Source organism: Tupaia chinensis, unplaced genomic scaffold (genome assembly GCF_000334495.1).
Source record: "Tupaia chinensis unplaced genomic scaffold, TupChi_1.0 Scaffold000217_1, whole genome shotgun sequence".
NCBI lineage: Eukaryota > Metazoa > Chordata > Mammalia > Scandentia > Tupaiidae > Tupaia > Tupaia belangeri.
Genome location: NW_006159692.1, coordinates 6,875,985 through 6,889,587, shown reverse-complemented (window position 1 = coordinate 6,889,587; position 13,603 = coordinate 6,875,985). Strand labels below are relative to the sequence as shown.

Here is a 13,603-nt window from a genome sequence, read left to right as displayed (position 1 = left end):
GGTGCAGGGAAGGAGAGAATGGTGAGTCACATTTATATACATCACGGCTGTCAGAGTCCCCACAAGGCATGGACTGAGATTCACTCATCTATGCCCTGTCTTTTCCCAAACACCCCAGTCAGCAGTGTACCTGGAACACAGGAGGTAGGATTCAAGGAATGTTAGTTAAATGATTCGAGAAGGATGGTTACCCAGATCTGGACTCTTAGGGAATGGCCACAACTGGCAGAAAGGTAAAGGAGCAAGTAAAGGATAGAGTTGGTGGGGTTAGAGAAGACACTAAACCTAATAGTTTACATTACATCATATCCATATTTATAAAACATATATGCATTACAAATATAAGAAAAACATTTTAAGAAAGAAGTACTAGTTAGAGGTTGTCAAATAAAAAGCAATCGAAGGGGATAACAGAGAAAAGGCTGAATCTGGCATTAAGTTGTAACTTTGGGCCCACTACTTAAGAGACAAAAGGGATGAAAGGCTCAATAATTAATACTTAAGTATTAAGAAATTACTGATTCATTAAAACCTCTGAGCGCCTACTATGTGCCAGGTATTGTAAAGGTTGCTTAGTTACATACAGAACTACTGTTCGGTGGGGTTTAGTTGTAAAAGGACAGAATGTAACAGTAGCTACTTGCTGAATCAGGTAAGGGTTTCTGAAGGACACAGGGGACCCACACATTCTTTATTGAGGGAAGAGAAGGAGCTTGAGAAAATGAAAAGGAAGGTGACAAGCAGGAGACAAGCTCAGGAGATGGCATCAAGGTGAAGGGATAAGATTTAGAAAAAGGTAAAGCAGCAGCAAATATGTAGTACATAAATGGGCTCCAGGGGAAAGCATCCTGATCATCCAGGCTGCTTGCTAAGTAGTTAAGGGAAGACATGCCACATAGGGTTACATGTGAAATGAACTTATTACCAATGCCACCCACATGCTGAGCCAACATTTAAACAGTGGGTTTTCAACATTATTAACTCATTAGATAACTGAAATTCTCTCGTCTAATAACATTATGTATCAAGGACTTCACTGTGGACATGGCTCACCAACCTTGTGACAGATTCTAGGATAGACTTGACTTTTGACAATCCTTCTTTACCAAAATACACCACTGTAAGATGAATCCTTTTGTCTTGATGAATACAAACATCCCTAACAGAATTGAAAAATAAAGTTTATTTAAAAAACACACGAGGCATTGTCCATTCAGAAAGTAATCACATGAAGCTTTAACAACAATGAAAAATGAGGCATTACTGATATAGAATGAAATCACATGATGCATTAGGTAAATATTGCTGTATTCTTCTTGATGGTATTACAGCAAATGCAGTCTGTCTCAATGAGTGCAACCCTTAGAGGGCTATGGGAGCAATCCAACATTGTTGTCATATTTCTATAAAGGTTTGGAACTTTTGCTTTAGGATTTCTTTCAGAAGCAAATTATAAGCTACTCAAGCAATAAATCCAATGAGTTCAAAACCAAATAAATAAATATTCAAGTTTTGGGTCCAGAGTTATTTTGTCTTCAGACTGGCTAATTCCAAAAATTATATCTATCATCAGGGAATAAATATTTGCCACAACTAAAATTATATTATTATTATTTTTAAGAGATATATTTTCTTATAGGGTGCAGACTCATCGGAGACAGAAAGCAAGAACTTCCCGGGGGGAATGGACACGCCACAATCCCTTCTCCTATACTCTCTTCTCAGCATTTTGGGCATGCATTCACACGTGCCCAATGAGTTTTAAGCTGCTGGGTCTGGGAATCAAACTGTGGTCGACGATGTGGGAGTCCAGCAACGTAACCATTATGCCATCTGCTGGTCCCATGACTGAGACTATTTACTGAAAAGGATAATGTAGCCTCTGAAGGCATTGTTAAGAAAGGTAATAAAAAAATGCTTTAGGAAATCAGATCTCAATCAAGCTATTTCAAACAGGTAAAATTCATTTGGGAGTATGACTTCTAGATAGTCTGCTGTTAATGTTAACTTTTTAAAAAAATTTATTTATTCATTTATTTATTTTATTTTGACCAGAGAGAGACACAGAGAGAGAGAGAAAGTGAGAAAGCAAGCTGCCAGGTTCAGGACTTGAACCATGGTCAGCCATGTGGGAATGTCCAGCGCCTTTACCACCATGCCACCTACTGGTCCCTTAACTAACTTTTACAATCCAAAATAGCAATAAGAAAATAAAAATTAAGATCATGAAGTATTAAAACTAGGATATTAAAGCATTTAAAATATTTTTAAATTAAAGTATTTAATATACAGCAATTATTAAAGCTAAATAGCAATATTTTCCTCAAATATTTATCCTAATGTACAGTCATTAATTCTTTAACACTTCAGTATTTAAAAAATATTCATGTGTAATGACAAAAAAGAAAAAACTAAATTCTCTGCTTCCCAAGATGGAATAACTTTCTCCTATTATTAGTTGAATGTCTATACTTCTTAATTTATTTCCAACTTAAAACTCAAATAGTTTTCTAGGGAGTTTTCTTGGGGGATAGCAATGTTCTGTATCTTGATTGGTGTGGTAGTTGTGAATGTACACATTCTGTCATAAGTCACAAAACCTAAATCCTTTAAATATGTAGATTTTTATTGTATGTAAATAATGCCTCCATAAAGCTCATTTTTAAAAATTCAACTTGTCCTGGGCTAGAAGGTGGTATAAAGGTTAAGGTGCTGGATCCCACATGGCCAACTGTGCAGGTCATGACGTGGACCTGGTGGCTTGAAGAGCACACCAGGCATGTGTGCATATATGTTCAAAGTCCTGAGAGGATAGTGGAAGAGAAGGGAATATAGCATGTCCATCCCCACTGGGGATGATTTCTCACTTTCCCTGTCTCTCTCTCTCTCTCTTATACAATGCATGGGCCCTATCGCAAAAACTAAAAAAAAAAAAAAAAAAGTCAACCTGTTGTAAAATACACTCATACACAATTATAAGGTCATCAAATCTTGTTTTAATAAGTTGTCAACCTTAATCTCATAGTTCAAATTGTTAATAATACATGCTTTAAGAAGAAAAAATTAAAAAGTTCCCCTAAAGCCTATGAATTTATTTTATAATTCTAAGTAATCACATTTGGTGAAGATAAATTAGGTAAACATGCATGGAATGTGATTTTTCTTAAGAATTTAGCCAAATAATGACAGTTACCTGAAGTTCTGCATAAACTGTGCAAATGCTTCAGTTCTTTCAGCAAGTGGAACAATGATATTAATAATTGATCTAGTAATGTCAATCATCTCACTCTTTACTTTCATGAGAGGTCCAAAAGGGCGAAAGAGGGTTACATGTCTATATTCCATCACTCATACACAATTATAAGGTCATCAAATCTTGTTTTAATAAGTTGTCAACCTTAATCTCATAGTTCAAATTGTTAATAATACATGCTTTAAGAAGAAAAAATTAAAAAGTTCCCCTAAAGCCTATGAATTTATTTTATAATTCTAAGTAATCACATTTGGTGAAGATAAATTAGGTAAACATGCATGGAATGTGATTTTTCTTAAGAATTTAGCCAAATAATGACAGTTACCTGAAGTTCTGCATAAACTGTGCAAATGCTTCAGTTCTTTCAGCAAGTGGAACAATGATATTAATAATTGATCTAGTAATGTCAATCATCTCACTCTTTACTTTCATGAGAGGTCCAAAAGGGTGAAAGAGGGTTACATGTCTATATTCCATAAGGTCTGCTTTCTTGAAGAAGAGTTCATATTGTGTGCCCTTATCTCTCTCAGTGCGATAATAACCTAAAAGAAAGAGAAACAAAGATGTCTCCATATCAAAGTTACAAATTCAATGGGAATACAAGTTTTACTCAAAGATCAAAAGTATAAAAGTAGTAAAGTTTTTTGTATTTGCGAAAATATTTCTCCTGACTGAATAGTGAGTAACAACTACTTCAAAAGAAAAGGCCAGGCTGTGTTGCTACGGTGCTGCTATGAGACCAGATCCTGTACCAACCTGGACAGAATTGATGTGGCAGTGTGCACCTATAATCTTAGCTAGCTGGGAGGCTGGGGGTAGATTGCAATTGCAAGATCCTAGCTCTCTTTCTCCTCCTTCCACATACATATGCTCACTCTCTTTCAAAAAAAAAAAAAAAGAAAGAAAGAAAGAAAGGAAAAGAAGGAATGGTTAAAAAACTATTTGCTGCTATGCTATCATCTTATTTGATCCATAAAATATGTCCAAGTGACAACTATTACATTTTACATATGCTCTCTTAATAGTAGATCCAATCAACATAATAACCACATGACAAAGAAATTACTTTGAGAAATACTTAAAAAAAAAAAAACTATTTTCTTTATTCCTGGTAGAGTGCATACATGCATATGTGAGAGTGAGAAAGAAAGCGATGAGTACCCTCCACAGGGTCTGGCCATGCTGTAATCCCATTACTTCAATCCTCCAATCCATCAGATCTCAGACACTGGCACATGTGCCCTATGACCTTCCAGCTGATCAGGGTCAGTTATTTGAACAACGGTTACTATGAGATCAAGCTTCTCTTGAGCAGTGCATTACCACTGTGCCAAAGAACTAGACCACTAAGCAATGTTAAATTCTGTATGTAAGAGTCAAAACTTCTATTGCTTGGTTCAACTCAACAAAATGAATCAAGTGCCTTAGTTCCAGTCACTGGTAATATAGTCACATGGTCCCAGTTTTGAGGACAGGCCCACCTAGTGAGGGAGTCAAAAAAAGAAACAATAACATTATATAGTTATCTGATATATATATATATATATATGTGTGTGTGTGTGTGTGTGTGTGTGTGCATAAATATTTCAAAAAGTTCATGAGAAACAGAATTAAAGTACAAATTTGTTTTGGTGCAAAAACACCCTTGAAACCTGTGCATATTTTCTTCATAATATGTATTTTCCATGAACTTTTTGAAGATTCCCACATACACAAATTTTTATTTTTATAAAACTCTGTTTTTTATTCTTTATCTGTAAAGTCAGACAAGGAAAACTAGCATACTTTTAAACACAGTGATCTGAGATGTTCTGGGGAGAAAAGTATGGCTGTCTACTGGCACTCTGATCTTTACGTGTGACACTCAGGAGAGAGAAGGTTATACCTACAGATGTGTGAGTCACTCAGTCAATATCTTTGAGTAAAATGGTGAACAATCAATAGATTTGGTCTCAACCCTTTTGAAACTTACAGTTAGCAGGAACTACAAATCAGGAAGTGGGTAATGGTAATGCCATAATGATATGACAGGGGACCCAGGAAGCACTGCTATATTAGACTTGAGGTTGGAGATGACTTCCTGGAAGAACTGACATCTAAGCTAAAGTCTGGAAGAGGAAGAGGGGTAACTCAGTTGTTGTAAGTAATTACATTGGTGGTAAGGGCAGTGGCACGGTAGAGAAAAAGTGAGGGACAAAATTGTTTCATGCAAGGAAAAATCTTGAAAATGACAGAGGCCAAGGAGAGTTATATGATAAACAGCAGCTGCAGAATACAAAACTAGAATAGTTCCCTTTCTTCTTAGGCAGTGCAAAAGGTCTTAATGTATTACACAATAGTACATACAACAAGTGATGGCCATAATGATGGGGGTAAAGAAAAACTACATTTGGTATACTAATTTGTAGAATCAAGCAAAGATAACTTTAAAGAAAAATTAATATCCTCAAGTATTTTAAGCTTGCAATAAAAATCTAGCAGGGGATGTTAAGAAAGACAAAGGGTAGGGAATCCACGATTAAACTTGTTTCTATCAATCAACATATATTTTAAATTTATAGCAGTGACTCTCATTCCCTAAGTCATGTCCCATCTTGATATATAAAAATCTCAAGCCCAGGAACCAGCAGTTAGCATAATGGCTATGTCGCTGGACTCCCATGTAGTCGACCACGGTTCGCGTCCTGGACCCGGTGGCTTAAAACTCACGCTGGGCGCGTGTGCGTGCATGCCCAAGATCTCGAGAGGAGAATGGAGGAGAAGGGATTGCGGCATGACCATCCCCCCGGGGGGTGATTTCTCACTTTCTGTCTCTATGTCTTTCTCTGTCTGTCTAGCAAGCGCACGCGCCCTATAGTGAAAAACCTCTCCACAAAAAAAAAAATAAAAATAAAAAAAACCTCAAGCCCTTTTTACAGTCTATATTAGGAAAAGAGGTTATTTCCTTAGTTTTCTAAATGCCAAATATGTTTTTAAAAACTATGTATACCTTTCTGATGTTCTGACATGTGCTTTACCTTCACTGAAAATGGAAATCTCTAGTCTACTAAATCAATTATTTTTTCTTTATTAAATAGCTCTTAAATTTCAAGCCTAAGTTAATCCATTTTTAAAAACATAAAAAAGCTCATCAAGACCAGATAAAAGAGCAATGGAAATCACAAACACATGGATACACACATAGCCCAAGAGAGCCCTATCGACCTCAGTAGTTTGTATTCTTCTATCTAAGCTTATATTTATTCCATTTCCCTGGTCCCCATTCTCTTTTATTGTGATCTTATTCTTTTTTTAAAAAATCACTTAAAATTCATGGTAGAATGAATTGGTAAACACTTAAAACTTTTTAATACTGTGGATAATGACTATTAACAGCACACACCATACTAGCATTTTGTCGTACTAACATAAATACTGATTAACATATGTTTCACATTACCTTCTATGAAGTCATTTTCGTTAAATATGAGTTTCTCTCCAAGAGGACCCTCCTCATCCTCTTGTTCATCATCTTCATCAGGATTATTAATGACCTCCAAGCCAGCTTCAATGACTTCCACCAATTCATCTCGTTTGTCTTTTCTAACTGGCTTTTCTTCAGGGTGGCGAGTGAGACCCATTTCCAATTGAAATACTTTCATTAAGGTAAAACTTTCAAAGGGAATGACCCCATATTCACTGGGCAGTTTGGCTCCTACACTAACTTCAGCTTTGTCGATTTGGGAATGAAGAAACTCTAATAGGTCACTTGGTGTTTGCTCTTTGTTGCCTTGATAGCTGATGCCATTAGCCCCTGCATTTTTCCTCTCTTGAAATGATCTCACCTTCTCACTCATTTCTTGTAATTCTTGTTTTAGTTGGGCAATTTGGCGTTTCAGACTGGCTGCTCTTGTTTGATAATGTTCTTCTTGCTCCTGTAGGAGGGCTTGGTAATACTCTTTACCATAATTTTCCCCAATGACACCAGGAAGAGATGCACTTCCATCATTTTGAGGGGCACATTCCAGAAGGTACATGAATAATACCAAACTGCAGAGCAATGCTAGGCCCAGCAGCAGCCAGTGGACCCGGGTATGCAGGATCAGTCCTCTTCTAGGCATTCTTACTACTGTGGACTTGCCTAACAAGATAAGTTCTTTGCTGGTTCATACCTTTAGCAAAGTTACCAAAAATTAAACAAACAAAAAAATCAGAAATTCCATGAAAGGTACCAAGTAAATTGTGCTGTGGCTTTAAAACTTTCTTTCTTCAGCAGTCATGACTACTTGTAGAAATGAGAAATTATGGATACTTCCTGTATTGTTACCATGATATTCAGAATAAAGCAATATGATCTATAAAATCCATTACATGGATGGTGACTTTTCTGAAAGAAACAGATCAGAATCAATCAGAATTTTGTTTCCTTAACTGTATCAAATTGCTGGTAGCTTCAGTAAACTTAGCTATGTGACTATAATATGTAGAGCACCATGAGAGATACTAGAATATGTAGTAAATACTGGGAGAAATATTAAGAAAAGTATACCTTATGAAACATTAAAATATATGTAATACTTTAAACCAGTATATCTAAATACTCATAACCTCCTGACTCAAAGAAACATTAAAATGAAAAAAAAATGTTCGGCATAATTTCTGTAACATAGATTCTACTGTTCCCTAATTATTTGAAAATTACATGGCTTACAACTCTTTATTAACTTAATATTTCAATTAACATGCCATATCCTAAGCATATAACCATTTGGGAGTTGAGAATCTATAAACTGTTTCTGCTACAATAATAATGGTCTCCCAGAGAGAGATACTTTTTTCTAGTTTATTCAATTCAAGCATTCTACTGCATTAACTTCTATTGTTCGATTTGGCCAATCTAGGAGCCTTAAAATAAGTGGGGAGAAAAACAATTCTAGAGGTCACAGACATCTGGAAAACACATTAAGAAAACATTTTTATATCCAAAGTCTTGCAGTAGATTATTTGAGTATTAGATCATATAATTCTTTCCACTGTGTTACACAGTCACAGATTTCCTACAAGTGTGGAAAAGGTCTGGAGTCCATATAAAGAAAAAACATGAACATTTTGATCATGTTTATCTGCTGAGAAAAAAGCTCAAAAACCATACACAAATTTATAAATTTACATGCTACCTCTCATGCACTTATTAGTTACATAAATTCTTTAGTGAGTGTCTCTTTCTAAACCCAGGACCATAACTCTAGAAAAAAGGTTAAACTTAGGAAAAGGGTGACAGGAGGGTTTAACAAAGTGTTTGCTAAGAAAAATAATGGGATAATGACAGCAGGTTTTTAATAGTACTACTTCCCCAGTGCAACAGAACCTATGGAAGATCACCAGTAGGGAAGTGACCAGTCCAATTCACTTTCTTAATGATTACAAAAGCCTATATGTCCTCTGTGGAAAACGCAGCAATTTGTATTCTCTGTGTCTGTATAAAATGTAGAACAGTTTAAAACTTCTTATAACCAGTAGACTATAAATAATGGATTTAACTTCTATTAGCCATTTATTACTTTACTAAACCAAATGAAAACCAAGTATCCTAAAAACTTAATTCACTACAAGGGAGTCTTTTACTATGACAGCATCTGTCTTTCTGATCGTAAGTCTTGTTTAAGTGATAAAGAAAACAGCAGGAAAAAAATTTCATTTTAAGAAATACTGTGTAAACGGGACCAGCAGTTAGCATAATGGCTATGTCGCTGGACTACCGCGGTTCGAGTCCCGGATCCAGTGGCTTAAACCCAAACTGGGCACGTGTGCATGCGTGCCCAAGATACCGAGAGGAGAATGGAGGAAGGGATTGGGGCATGGCCATCCCCCCTGGGGGGTGATTTCTCGCTTTCTGTGTCTCTGTCTCTCTCTGTCTGTCTGGCGAGAGCCCGCGCCCTACAGCAAAAACCTCTTCAAAAAAAAAGCAAAGAAAAAAAAGAAATACTGTGTAATTAAAAAACAAGGATGCAAAACTGATATCAATTTTAGGACCTTATGATGCCTAAAAGCCATAATCCTTAGCATAAAAAAACATTATTATTATTATATTATCTTATTATTTAAAAGATAAACTTAGAGATATCACTTTTAACAATTTACAAGTTATTACATGTCCACTTATTAAGGAAAAGACTAGACCTGGAAATGTGGGGACATAATCTTACATAAGCTGTTAATAAAGTATACATACTTAACCATATTATACTTAAATTGTTTTAAAGTAAAGCTTGGTAACAGAACTAAAACTATGCAATCTGGGACCAGCACATGGCGTAATGGCTACATCTCTGGACTCCCGTGTAGTTGACCATGGTTCGAGTCCCAGATGTGGTGGTTTGGGCACTGGGCGCGTGTGCGTGCATGCCCCAAATCCCAAGGGGACAATGGAGGAGAAGGGACTGCAGCGTGGGGGATTCCATCCCCCAGGAGGGGTGATTTCTCACTTTGTGTCTTTCTGGTGAGCGCACATCTCTCTCAAAAAAAAAAAAGTATGTCATCTAAGTACCACAACTTTTGGTTAATATGTCAACTCACATTTTTTCCCTTAATATAGACAATGTATTCTAAATTATAAGCTCTGACTCATAATTGGGTCACTAGTAAAGGTTTGCTTTTCAATAAACTAGAACAGAAAATATCAGTATGAATCATGTATAATAATGTTTTGTGTTGTGTTTCTTTTTTAAATTTTTTTTTAAAGTTTGCTATAAGGCACTTTCACTAGCCAGAAAGACAGGAGGAAAAAAGGTGAGAGTGTGAAAAATCACCCCGAGGGGGATGACCACACAGCTCCCTTCACCTCCATTAGCCTCTTGGGATTTGGGGCATGCACACATGCCTGGCATGTTTTATAAGCCACTGTGTACGAGGCTCAAATGGTGCAGTTGGCCATGTGGGATCCAACTGTCTTCATCATGCCACCGGCTGGCCTGTGGTTTTATATACATATGAATGAGATCTCCATGTAAAACGTATTTCTAAATGGGCTGTCATCCAAAAATCCTGAAAAGCATTGATTTATAAAGTATTTTTTATTCATATCTCACGCAATCCTTTAGAACAGTGCTGATGAGCTTCACTTTGTATAAGAAGAAATAGTCTCAGACATGAAAATATTTAAATAAAGTAATATAACTATTAAGTGTTAGCATTAAAGCTAAGGTCCCTCTATCTTTCTACCCCATTAAACAATACGTAAATTTTGAGACAGCTTACACACCATTTAATATTACAGCTTAAAACTTTCCACTGAAATAAAAGAAAGGCTATTGTAATTACTTTAGAACATAATTGTTAGTTGCATAGCTCTGTAATTGCTAAAAATAAAAAATTCTATTTAAAATCTAACTTGCCTGGTTGCTGAAGGGAAGGAACTCTTTGGCCACATCCTGGAAGACTAAATTATAACAGCTGTGAATATGTGAAGACTACAGTCATGGGTTGCTTAATGATGGGGATACATTCTGAGAAAATGCATTAGTAGGTGATTTGGTTACTGTGTGAACACCATACAATGTATTTATACCTATATGTTATAGCTGATTACACACCTAGGCTATGGCATAGCTTTTATAATTTTATGGGACTGACTATTGTATATGCAGTCCCTCATCTAAACATCATTATGCAGTGCATGATTGTATCAGAAAAAACATCAATTTTTCTGCTGTTACATCTTTAACTGTCATCATTCTATATAATATGCTTTTATCATAAATAAGGGTCACTCAAAGCCCAGAGTTAATCCTAACCAACTATCTAAGCAGAAATGTGGATAGTTAAGTGTTTTGAGAAAAGAAAAGGATACCATGGGGATGAGAAAATGAGTTGTCAAAGGCATGTAATTAAAAAAAATAAATCAAAGATCTTTTCTTTTTTTGGAGAGGTTTTTGCTGGAAGGTGCGTGCACTTGCCAGAAATAGAGAGAGACAGAGAGACAGAAATCACCCCCTGGGGGGATGGTCATGCCACAATCCCTTCTCTTCCATTCTCCTCTTGGGATCGTGGGCATGCACGCACAATGTGCCTGGCATGAGTTTAAGCCACCGGATCCAGGACTCGAACCGTGGTCGACTACATGAGAGTCCGGTGACATAGCCATTACGCCATCTGTGGGTCCCTAGAAGCCACAGATTCTAACTCTCTAAAACAAACTGGAGATTTTTTTTCTTCTTACAGCCAAGATGGGAGTAACAAGGACCAGATTTACTCTCATGCTTGAAATAATGAAAACAAACAACCCATAAAATAACCCTTCTGAATGAAAAAACAGTTTTCAGGGAATTGAACATAAGTAATAAAAACCAGTGACTCTTGGGGTAGGCCATGGTGGGGTTAAGACAGCCGGAAACTATATGGCTGACCTTGAGGTTTGAGTTCTGGACGGTGGCTTGAAAAACATGTCAGGTGTATGTGTGCCCAAAATCCTGAGAGGAGAAAGGAGAAGGGATTGCAGTGTGGCCACCTCCCCTGTGGGGTTATTTCTCTCTGGTGAGCACACATGCCCTATAGCAAAAACAAAAACAAACAGAAAATAGCGAATCCTGAAGAATGAAGAAACAAGTGATTACCCCCAGCTTACTGCCTGTTTCTAAGCCAAAACTGAGGGGAACCTTAAGCAGAGCCCAGCAAATTCTTTGATCTAATGGAATGGAGCTAACAGTCTGAGGAGACGAAGAAGCTAGGGTTCAAATGATACAGTACCAGAAGAGAGAGCAGCACAGAGAAATAAAACTCCAGCGATCTGAAAAGGGCACCCTTTCGGTACTCAGCAAAGCACTTAGTGCTTTACGAAGAAACTAACAGACTAAAAAAAAAAAAAAACACACAAATTAAAGGACATAGAATCAAGCATTCATAAGAGCCAAGAACTGTGCATGTTCCCACCAGTTAAGACTGGGAAACCTCTAAATTCATGGGGCACTGGGTAGAATATTCAAAAAGGTCTTGCCTCAGTAGTGAGAAATAATTAACTCTAGACTAAAAACCATAATGGGTCATATGATAATCAAATTGCTCAAACCCAATGATAAGATAAAATCTTAAAAGCAGACATATAAACAACATACAACATGTTAACACAGAAACAAAAGACAGTAACAGTTTACTCTTTGGAAACAATACCAAGTGGGAAGATAGTGGAGCAATACTTTTAAAGAAGTGAAAAGAAAAATATGTCAACCTAGAATTCTATCCTCAGAAAAACTGACTTTGAAGAACAAAGATAAAATACTTTAGACATGAAAAACTATAAGAATTTATCACTACCAGATCAGTCCTACAAGGTCCTTTGGGCAGAAGGAAAATAATACCAGATTTAAGTAAGGATCTACACAAAGAAAGAAAAGCATTAAAAATGTTAACTACTAATAATTAAAAGATTTTTGTTAGGGACCAGCATTTGGCATAAAGGCTATGTCACTGAACTCCCACCTAGTTGATCGTGGTTCGAGTCTCAGACCCGGTGGCTTAAATTCATGCCAGCCGTGTGTGCATGCATGCCCGAGATCTTGAGAGGAGAATTGAGAAGGGATTGTGTCATGGCCGTCCCCCCAGGGGGGGTGATTTCTCACTTTCTGTCTCTCTCTCTCTGGCGCGCGCATGTACCCTATACCAAAAAAACCTCTCCAAAAATATATGTACATACATTTTTGTTAATGTTTACCTCCCTCTAAAAGACAACTGAATGAAAGAAACAATTTCCTAGAACAAACAAAACTGCTTTAAGAAGAAACATTACATGTAAACAAATGTGTAACAATAGCTTGTATTAGTAATAAAAAAAATTACCCACAAAAAGAAGTCCAGGGGCCAGCAAGTGGTGGGCTAGTTAAGGCACTGGACTCCCACATGGTCGACTGTGGTTCAAGTCCCAGACCTGGCAGCTTGCTTTCTCATTTTCTCTTTCTCTGGTCAAATTAGAAAATAGTAATAATAATAAATAAAACTAAATAAGTAATTTTTTTTTTAAAAAAGAAACGTTCAGTCCCAGATGGCTTCACTGGTAGAATCTACCAAACATTCAGGTAAGAATTAATACTGAGAGGTCAGCAAGTGGCACGGTGAAGGTGTGAGACTCCCACATGGCCCGCCATGGTTTGAGTCCCAGATCTAGCAGCTTGAAAATCATGCAAGGCATATGTGTGTGCCCTAAATCCCAAGAGGAAAATGGAGAAGAGAATGCAGTGTGGTCATCCCCCTAGGGGGTGATATCTCACTTTTCCTCTCTCTCCCCACCCCCTTGGTAGGCACATATACCCTATGGTAAAAACCTTAACAAAATTAATATTTTTTTTCTTTATTCATGGTGAGTGCATGCACACATGAGAG

General features: G+C 36.8%; 1 protein-coding gene across 3 annotated transcripts in view; it reads right to left on the bottom strand.

Annotated features, from left to right (window-relative positions):
- The window catches only part of CSGALNACT2 (chondroitin sulfate N-acetylgalactosaminyltransferase 2), a 59,868-nt gene that overhangs the window by 24,147 nt on the left and 22,118 nt on the right, over positions 1-13,603 (bottom strand). Inside the window, exons 2-5 of one of the 3 annotated variants that reach the window (XM_014587545.2) lie at positions 6,693-7,619; positions 3,718-3,795; positions 3,194-3,332; positions 1,058-1,159 (exon numbers count right to left, since the gene is read on the bottom strand). In XM_014587545.2, the coding sequence (XP_014443031.1) occupies positions 1,058-1,159; positions 3,194-3,332; positions 3,718-3,795; positions 6,693-7,353 (980 nt within the window). In that variant the 5' untranslated portion in view covers positions 7,354-7,619. Of the gene's footprint in view, positions 1-1,057; positions 1,160-3,193; positions 3,339-3,578; positions 3,796-6,692; positions 7,620-13,603 lie in introns of all 3 variants that reach the window. The other 2 variants (XM_014587546.2, XM_006147659.3) reach the window with 2 other exon arrangements.